Source organism: Gossypium arboreum, chromosome 13 (genome assembly GCF_025698485.1).
Source record: "Gossypium arboreum isolate Shixiya-1 chromosome 13, ASM2569848v2, whole genome shotgun sequence".
NCBI lineage: Eukaryota > Viridiplantae > Streptophyta > Magnoliopsida > Malvales > Malvaceae > Gossypium > Gossypium arboreum.
Genome location: NC_069082.1, coordinates 2,876,126 through 2,886,379, shown reverse-complemented (window position 1 = coordinate 2,886,379; position 10,254 = coordinate 2,876,126). Strand labels below are relative to the sequence as shown.

The window sequence follows — 10,254 nt, the reverse complement described above, 5'->3', positions numbered from 1 at the left end:
CATATGGTAGCACGACATCTAATTTTCTCCCCTACTTCTATATAATGGAAACAAATCTCACTAAACTTTGCTCAATCAACGCTCACTATAAACTACAGTACTCATGGCAGAGGTAGCCCCTGAACCATCCCTACTCATCATTGGCGGTGGCGGTGAAACCGTAAGACGGCCACTTCCAGATTCACTCCATGTGAACGGCGGCGATGGCACGTACAGCTATACCAGAAATTCCTACTTTCAGGTCTCTCTCTTTCATTAAATATATATATTCACCATAAATGATGCAACCATTGCCTACTCGAAGCTGGTCTAAAATCATGATAAATCTGTATTTTTTTTAACCTTGAAAGCTGATACACCCTTCACGGGTTTGCACTTCATTTGCAGATCAGCAGATGAGAACTAATCAACGTATTGCTTTTAAATGGGAACTAGGTTGCATGTGTTTCACTTAAAATAGCTATGGGAAAATAATTTCTGAAAAATAATTTATTTTTTTGTAAAAGTTAATATTTTTTTTTGTGTTTGGATGAATCTGTGTAAAATATTTTCTATTGTTTGATAAATTTCTTGAAAGTATTCCATAAAATTTGCTTTCAATAAAAAAATACATAAATTAGTAGAGGACTAAATTCTTAAAAATAAAAGTACAAAGACTGAATTGTAGATTTGTGAAGAGTATATAGACTTATGACATATTTTAACCTTTATACTACAAAACATTTATTATTAATATATTTATAATTTTAATAAATATTTATTATTAAAATATTAGTATTGAATATTATTTAAATTTATTATTAAAATAAAATTGAATATTAAATAATTTATTAAAATAATAAATTATTTTAATAAATTTAAATTTTAAAAAAAATATAAAATTTATTATCAATATAATAATATTAAGCTTGATTTAATTGGATTTTTATATAAAATAAAATTATCTATAGAGAAACTCTTCTTCAAAAATGATATACCCTTTTTAGAAGGATAAGTCATTTTACAAGAAAAATAATTTATTTTAGTTTAATTTATAAGTCATTTTTCATAAAACAAACACAAAAATTATAAAAATATTTTTCGTAAAATCTTTTATTTTATTCGTTAGTGATTACAAAAAAGTTTTATTTTGTTAGAATGATGATTTCGAGAAGCCAAAGCAGTTGTACGAGTTAATGCAATATTCTTTCTCATGCTAATTTAGGTCCTACATGAATAATCAATGTGTTACTTTTTCTTGATTTTGGTAAAAATGATTTATTAGATATTAAAACTTAATAATGATGTCTATATTACATTAATCCTTGATTAGTATCATGGACCACTTACATTCTACAATTTCCCATTTCCTAGGATGACTACTACATCTTGGTTGGAAACCAATCAATGCAATGTATTCATTCTAAGATTTCATTTCCATTCTCTACCTTTAATCCTAGACTATTGAAAAGTGTTCCAAATTGGCAGAGATTAGCTGCAAATGTGGTTAAGGGAAGAATTAAGGGAGCAATTACAATGAAGCTTGATGTGGAAAAACTCTCTTCTACATCCAACACAATTTACATTGCAGATTTGGGATGTGCGGTTGGACCAAACACCTTCGACGCCATGCAAGATGTTATACACTTCATACAACAAAAGTACACTCTCCAATGCCCACAATCCAACACAACACTCCAATTCCTAGTACTTTTCAATGACCAACCCTCCAACGATTTCAACACACTCTTCACATCACTCCCTCGGGAAAGGCCGTATTACGCAGCAGGTGTGCCGGGCTCGTTTCACCGCCGATTATTCCCCGAATCCTCCATCCATTTTGTGCACTGCTCGTATGCTCTCCACTGGCTTTCCAAGGTACCAGAAGAGTTATTAGACAAGAATTGTGGTGCATGGAACAAAGGGAGGATTCACTACACCAATGCACCCAACGAAGTTGTCCAAGCTTATGCATCTCAATTCGCTAAGGACATGGAGGAATTTTTGTGTGCTAGAGAAATGGAGATTGTGACTGGGGGTATGATGACCATCATCATGCCAGGACTTCCCAATGAAATGCCTTATTCTCAACTGGCCGCTAGTTTAATGTATGATTTTATGGCATCAACCTTCATGGATATGGCGAATGAGGGACTGATAAGTGAAGATGAAGTGGATTCCTTTAACTTGCCCATATATACTCCGTCGCCGGCCGAGATGGCCTCAGTGGTGGAAAAAAATGGGCATTTTAGCATCGAGATGTTGGAGTTAACAAATCCTGCTTCTTTGGTAGATGGTCAAGTTGATATAAAAGCTTGGGTCATTCATGTTAGGGCAGCAATGGAGGGAATGTTCATCAAACATTTCAGCCCTGATATTATCGACGAAATGTTTGATCGATTGACCAAAAAACTCTTTATGTTTACTGAACAAGTGGAATCAGGGTATAAGGATCGAACTCAGCTACTCGTCGTTTTAATTCGAAAATAAAAGGTGCTGGTCATACATACTGGGATTCCATTATTCTTAGTTGATTTCGATAATCAGTTGGGGCTCATTTCTAATTATCTAAATTTGAGTTTTAATTTTCATTTCAATTTCCATTTATTTTTACTTTGATTTTTAAAGTAGTTTCATTTATAATTTTTAATTTATGTGCGGATTAAGTTTTAGCTCAATTAGTATAGGCATTGTAGCCAACGCAGGAGAATGTGAGTTTGAGTGCGTTGAAAGGCATTTTTAACTCAAGTTTAATTTAATGAATCTTAATGTTCAAGATTAGATTTGATAATCATGTATTTATTTTATTATATTTTTATTCATATTATATATATTTGCATATTCATATTGTTTTCTTTGTATTGTATAATACTTCACCATTAAAAATTATTACATCATCATTCATTAGTTATTTAATTTTCGATGACAAAAATAAAACTAATCTCAAAAGTTAATAACCAAATTATAATTATTTTAGTTGAATGACCAAAACAAAATATAATTTATCCTAAATATCATAACCACCATTGTTCATTCAATAATCAAAGATATGTTGTGTAGTATGATAATATTTTTGGTAAAAATATTAAAATATGTCTCTCTTCGTATTTAAAAAATTTAAAAATAGGCCAACAACTTTTTGATCCAATGACAAGAGTAGTATGTTGTAAGTATGGAAGTTTGAGATTTAAAAATAGTCACTTTTATTTATCACAAATTACATTTTAGTCATTTATGGTTGAAATGTTACGTTTTAGTCACTTACGTTAACACGCTGTAACATTTTAGTCACTGAACCGTTAATTGTCGTTAACAGTGTAACGATAAACTAAAGTGGCACGTTAAATCATCATTTTAAACAAAAATTTTAGGTCAAATTATACAATTGGTCCCCATATTTTTTTGTTTTGAGCAATTTAATTTGTTTCTTTTATGTTCTTTTAACTTTCTTTTTTTTTTTTCAATTCTCTTCTACTTCTTCCTCTGCTTTCCTCCCTTCTCCATATTTTTTAATGTAGGTTTTCTATGTTTTCCATTTGTTAAAACTAAAGGGGAAGAAGAAAAGGAAAATAAAGAAATAAAAAGAAAAAATTAAATTGTTCAAGAAAAATAAAAGTATAGGGACTAGTTTTAACAAATAGAAAATATAGAAAAACTACATTAAAAGAGATTGAGAAGAGGGGAAAACAAAGAGAGAAGCAGAAGAGATTGGAAAATTAAAAAAAAAAAGAGTTAAAACAATATAAAAGAAAAAAATTAAATTGCTCAAAACGAAAAAAATATGGAGACCAATTGTATAATTTAACCTAAAATTTTTATTTGAATTGATGATTTGACATGCCACGTCAATTTACCTTTACATTGTTAATAACAATTAACAGTTCAGTAACTAAAATGTTACAACACATTAACGTAAATGACTAAAACGTAATATTTTAAACATAAGTGACTAAAATATAATCTGAGATAAACAGAAATAATTATTCTAATAATTTACCCTCAATCGTAAGCAACCTATTCTAATCATTCAATTATAAAAAATTAAATAAAGAATACAAAATCTAGACTCTACTTGTGAAATAAAATTTTCCACGATCCAATAATTATCCTCCTTTTCTCTCTTTATATATTAATTACTAATTATTATTCTTTTAATTAAATTATTTGCTCAAAAATTTTGTTTTAATCAATGCAAGGACCACACCCATAAGCCTTTGGAAATTAATCAACAAAACCTATCTAACCTCTCTTTATATTTTTATTTTATTTTATAATGGCATAATAATTTATTTGGTTTTAAAATTTATAAAAAATTTATTTTAGCTATTTATTTAATTTTTCATCTTTTAGCTCTTAAACTTGTGTCTTTTATCAAATCACCAACGTTTTGTTAACTCTATTGACATTGCATAAACTTAGATTGTCATGTGGATAACACGTCAACATTTAATCATTTTTAAAATTTTAAAAGATTCAAAAAATATAAAAATTATTTTTTAAAATTAATTAAATGTTGATGTATCATCAACATAGAAAAATTAACAAACGCTAAATTCTCTATCCATTTTGAGGTAATTAGACACAGGATACAAATTCAAAAACTAAAAGGGACCCTTTTTTCTTTTTAATAAAGTTGAAGGGCCAAAAAAACTATTATACTTTTTTATAATTTTAAAGATAGGAAATCAAAACTCAAGGACCACAACCATAAACCTTCCATTTATTTAGTGAAGATAAAGTACCATAATTTTGGCGCTACATTAATCAAACATTATTTAATCTTTATTTGAAGGTTTTCTTTCGTTAATTTTTTTTTAAATTAATAAATATGCATTTGACAACCGAATCGATCCATATGGATGTCAATATCATGGAACATGATGTTTAATCAAACTGATTGCAAATTTAATAATCTTACTCATGTTTCAATTAATATATAATGTGGTCCTTAATTCAAATTCATGCATAACATATCATTGATTTGTTACAACGGAAGAAATAATATTTTTTAGAGTATTGTTGTCAATGTAAGAGGGTATGGGTTCGAGTATGCTGAAGCTTATTATTTTTTTATTTATGAGTTGAAGAAGTACTATAAGTAATTCTAAGTATTATATCAAAAAATTAAAACTGAAATGACATTAAGTAACCCTTGAACTACATATCCACTTCCATGTCTTTATCTATTAGCATCACTTTGGACCTACGAATCAAACATTTGATTTGATTTGTTTAATTGTACGACATTTAACATTAAAAATTTTTAAATAATAATAATTTCCATACATATCCCATGCACATATGGTGTTCACATACTCCTCTACCATTTATATAGATAGATGCAAAGGTAATTACAATTGCTCAATCTTTTGCTTAAGTGATCTAAATACATACAAAATTAGCAGAGGGAATGGCAACTCTGGTGTCCGATTCACTCGCAAAGAAGAACAATGACAAGGCATCAGCGAATTCAACGGCACAGGTCATTGGCGGACATGGAACTAATAGCTACTCCAACAACTCCTCCTACCAGGTGCAAAACTTCATTTCGAAGTTAATATTATAAAAGAAAATAAAGTAGAGAAATTTTCGTGATTAAATTCACACTTTTCATATGGGTAGATTTCATAATTAATGATGTTTTTTTTATGTAAATGAATGATTAATGCTTCATTTGGATTAATTTACTTTAAAAACGATATAAATTAAGGTTAAATTATGGTCTATTAGTCGTGTGTTCACTTTCTTCAAAATAGTTATGATAAATATTTTATGATCACATTAATCTGTTAAATTTACACATTTAATGTGTAAATTTCTCAACTAATGACTTGTATTATATTTTATCATAAAGAAAAGAAAAACTCATTTAAACAAAGTCCTTATATTCGATATTTTATTAAAATAAATCCAATTTTGCAGAGATTATCGGTAAATATTGTGACCAAAAAAATTGAAGATGCAATTATGAAGAACCTTGATGTGGAAACCCTCTCTTCAACATCAAACATATTTCGTGTCGCAGATTTTGGATGTGGGGTTGGATCAAACACAATAAATTCCATGCAAGATTTGCTCCAAATCGTAAAGAAAAAGTACATATCTCAGTGTCCTACATCTTCTCAGATGCCTGAATTTCAAGTGATTTTCAACGACCAATTCACAAACGATTTCAATACCCTCTTCACGTATCTCCCACAAGACAAGCAATACCTTGTAGCTTCCGTTCCTGGTTCTTTCCATAACCAAGTATTGCCCAAATCATCACTCCATTTAGCCCATTGCTCGTATTCGTTGCATTGGCTTTCTCGGTTGCCGAAGGAGCTGCGAGACGAGCGTTCTCCGGCGTGGAACAAAGGCAAGATTCACTACACCAGTGCTCCACCTGAAGTTTTAATGGCGTATGCGACGCAGTTCGCTGAGGATTTAGACAATTTCTTGAGTGCCAGAGGTCGAGAGATGGTGTCGGGAGGGATGATTGTGATTGTTGGGTCAAGTATTCCAGATGGGATGCCTTATTCTCAAGTTGTGAACGGTATAATGTTCGATTGCATGGGTTCCATCCTCATGGACATGGTGAAAACCGTAAGTAAATACCTTTTTGTCTTTCGACCCCAATATATATACTAGAAATTCTATCAAAATCATCGTCATCCTCTCTGTCATCCATGTTTATCGTTGTGCATATATCTATGTATTACAGGGATCCATCAGTGAAGCTGACGTGGATGCATTCAACCTGCCTATATATGCTTGCCCTCCCGGGGAATTCATTGAGGGGGTCGAAAGAAACGGACTATTCAGCATAGAAGTGATAGAACTGATGAACCCTGCACCATGGCTAAAAGGTCCCATTGACATCCCCGTCTTTGTGAAACATGTAAGGGCTGCTATGGAGGGAATGTTCAGCAATCATTTTCCCAGCAAATCCATTGATGAATTGTTCGATCACCTTGTCCTAAAACTATCAGACATTTCTCAGCAATTGGAATCATGTTACAGGGATGGACTTCAGCTATTTGCCATTTTAAAACGTAAATAAATCAACGCTTCATTTCGATATCGTAACGATGCTATCAGAAAAGACTCTATCTTGCATGCAAACATGTTTAATAAGATTCAGGTTTCTTGGATTATTTTCTTAAAGCATAAATTTGTACTTTGCTTGGATAGATTGCTGGTATGAATGAGCAAGTTTGTTCTCTGATGGTTTGGATCTATAATAATTAGAATCCCATTTTCTGGGTTTCTTTTCTGTATGTCATTTTCTGATATCAGTTTTATTAATCGGAGTAGGTTAACCTAATCTTGAGCAAAATAATATGTTTTAATTATTATATGTATAAATAAAAGTTCAGAATTATTAATCCGGGATAAATTAATATTTAGTCCCGAAATTTGATAATTTTCTCGATTTGATCCTTAAATTTGTATTCCATTAATGTATGATGACATGGCACTATGAGAGTGTCATGTATATTTTAAAAAAATTAAGATTTAATCAGCGATTATCGTGATACAATCTCATAATATCATATTATCATATTTTAACAAAATTCAAGTTTAAGAATTAAATCGAGAAAAACTACTAAATTTTGAGATTAATGTGGACAAAAAAATGTTAAAACCAAAGTGAAAAAAATTACCAACTTTAGGGACTAAATGTTAGTTTATCTCATTAATTTCAAACATTTAACTTCTAATGAACTAAAACATGGGTAGTTAGTACTTTTATGAAAATGAAATAATGCAAATTAAGGTGGTAGGGTTAAGTATTTAAGCATTACTGACCCATTTGGTATGCTTCATGTAAAAGATAGATTTTACTGTATCAAGTGTTTGGTTGTTATATTGTGCTTGCTATTTGGTTGTTATATTGTGCTTGCTATAAAGCAAAACATCGGCGTATTTACGAATGTACAAACTTACCTAATCATTTTTCTTCTTTTCCTTTGTAATATAGGTTATATTGAGAGGTCTTCATTAGCCAATCTAGGCCCAACCAAAAATTTAAACTCGTTAGCTAGGCCCGGGCTTAGCTCAAAAAATGGGTCTAAAATTTTACCTAAACTCAACTCGGATAAAAATGCTAAAATTCAAGCCCAGCTCAACTCGGCCGTATTAATTTTTTACATTAGTTTTTATATAATTTTAAATATATATAATATATCAAAATACTAAAAATATTAAAATGAATATTTTTCAACAAATTGAAAATAAATTTTAAAAATATGTATAGTTAAATAACACTAATATAGATGGAACTTAACAAGCAAATGCCTCTAAAATAATAACAAAATTAACAATAAAACAAGTGTTATACAATATCCAAATAATAACAATAAAATAATAATAACATAATAGTGAAATGGTAGCAAAATAGGGAGAAAACAATAAGAAAATAGCATTAAAACAACAAAAAAATAGCATATTTTTTTTGCCATTTTGTGAATTTGGGCCGAGCCAGGCTCGGGCAAAAAAGGCCTTACCCGAGGCTCAACCCTTTTTTAAACAAGTCTTATTTTTTTGCCCAAACTCATTTTTCGGACGGGCCTTCAGGTAAGACCGAGTAACTTGACCCATGAGCATGTCTAGTTAGATCCATCATCTATACGGGAATCACGTATCACACCAATGCCATAGCCCAACTATGGTCTTATACGGAAATTACATATCATACCGATGCCATAGCCCAGCTATGGTCTTATACGGAAATCACATATCATACCGATTCCATATCCCAGATATAATCTTATACGGAAACCACAAATCACATATTGTCATGGTCCAACTATGGTCTTTTCCGTCAATGCGTATGAGTCACTGAACGAAAGTACTCAATCCAATGTTCCACTAAATTAGAACTTTTATTCAAACATTCATATTTTCACAATTATCTCAGTTTAATAACATTCATATACAATAACATACCATAGCATTCAGGAAATTTTCATAAAAATTCATTAAATTTAGCCATATGAACTTACCTGGGCCAATCAGTAGAATTTGTAAAAATTCAGGGACTAGTTTGATATTTTCTCTTTTCTGCATTTATCTTCGGATTCTCTATCTATAATATAAATTATTCCATTCATTAGCATCTAATTTAATACTAATTCACTTCGCAATTTATGCCCTTTAATATTCAAAATTACACTTTTACCCCAAAAGTTATACTTTTTACAATTTAGTCCCTACTGAATTAACACTTTAATTGAACTAAATTTTCCTCAAATAACACATTATCTAATAATTTTAGGCTATTATAAAGTCTTTGATATTCATAATTTCAGTACAAAACTCCAATTCCTAGCTTTTTCACAATTAATCCTAAAAATCAATTTCTACTAAAATCACTTATAATGAAATTAAAGCTTCAAATATATGATAATTCATCATAATCTTTCAGTACACACTCATGGTAACTTTCAAAATCATTCATAGAATCAAAAACTAATGAATTTAATAGGTGGACCTAATTGTAAAAGTCACAAAACATAAAACTTACTAAGAAAAAGTAAGAATTGAAGTCACATGGTGAAAAAATATGAAAAACCAGCTTAGGAGACCTTCTATGGCGTTTTTGGCTGAGAAAAGATGAAGAAATGTCTAGATTTTTCAATTACATCATTTTTAACTACTAACTTTTATGCTATTTCCAATTCTGCACCTTGTTCACATTGTTTTCTTGCTTATTTCATACCCAAACCGTCCAGCCATTATCCTTTAGGTCTAATTGCTCTTTGAATCCCTCTTTTTAAATACTTAAGCTATTTACTCATAATTTAACAAATTTTGCACCTTTTTCAATTTAGTCCTATTTAATTAATTAACTATCAAAGCATTAAAATTTTCTAACGAAACTTTAATACTAACTCAATGACACTCCATAAATATTTCTAAAAATATTTATGGCTCGGTTTATGAATTTGAGGTCTCGATACCTTGTTTTTGACCCCATTTACTTAATAATTTCTTTTAATTCACAAAATTCACTAGTTCAAAAATACTTCTAAAATCACACTTAACTCATAAATTATAATTATTAAAATTTTTGAACTCACTTATCGGATTTAATGATCTCGAATCACTATTTCTAATACCATTGAAAATTGGGTTGTTATATATTTCATCAATTTCTAATTAAATTAATACCTCATTAATTCGTGATTCCAATGTACGCTCTCTTTAGATGCAAAATAAGGCATGGTGAGATGAAATATTGAGAGAATATTATTTTTCATTGCATTGTTTTGATATTTGGATATCTAACAA

At 30.0% G+C, this 10,254-nt stretch overlaps 2 protein-coding genes across 2 annotated transcripts; both read left to right on the top strand.

Annotated features, from left to right (window-relative positions):
• LOC108462386 (loganic acid O-methyltransferase-like) lies at positions 1 to 2,770 on the top strand. Its single transcript, XM_017762336.2, has 2 exons — positions 1 to 241; positions 1,468 to 2,770. The coding sequence occupies exons 1-2, from the start codon at positions 104 to 106 to the stop codon at positions 2,467 to 2,469; spliced, it is 1,140 nt and encodes a 379-aa protein (XP_017617825.1). The 5' UTR covers positions 1 to 103; the 3' UTR covers positions 2,470 to 2,770.
• Positions 2,771 to 5,389: 2,619 nt separating this feature from the next.
• LOC108462387 (probable S-adenosylmethionine-dependent methyltransferase At5g37990) lies at positions 5,390 to 7,262 on the top strand. Its single transcript, XM_017762337.2, has 3 exons — positions 5,390 to 5,512; positions 5,902 to 6,564; positions 6,683 to 7,262. The coding sequence occupies exons 1-3, from the start codon at positions 5,390 to 5,392 to the stop codon at positions 7,019 to 7,021; spliced, it is 1,125 nt and encodes a 374-aa protein (XP_017617826.1). The 3' UTR covers positions 7,022 to 7,262.
• The last annotated feature ends 2,992 nt before the right edge of the window (positions 7,263 to 10,254 follow it).

What these genes read in the sequence shown, in the direction of transcription:
- LOC108462386 (XM_017762336.2), top strand. Translation starts at nt 104, where the DNA reads ATGGCAGAGGTAGCCCCTGAACCATCCCTACTCATCATTGGCGGTGGC. An exon ending in CCAGAAATTCCTACTTTCAG is followed by an intron (nt 242 to 1,467) that starts GTCTCTCTCTTT and finishes CCAAATTGGCAG; the next exon opens with AGATTAGCTGCAAATGTGGT.
- LOC108462387 (XM_017762337.2), top strand. Translation starts at nt 5,390, where the DNA reads ATGGCAACTCTGGTGTCCGATTCACTCGCAAAGAAGAACAATGACAAG. An exon ending in CCAACAACTCCTCCTACCAG is followed by an intron (nt 5,513 to 5,901) that starts GTGCAAAACTTC and finishes CCAATTTTGCAG; the next exon opens with AGATTATCGGTAAATATTGT. An exon ending in TCATGGACATGGTGAAAACC is followed by an intron (nt 6,565 to 6,682) that starts GTAAGTAAATAC and finishes TATGTATTACAG; the next exon opens with GGATCCATCAGTGAAGCTGA.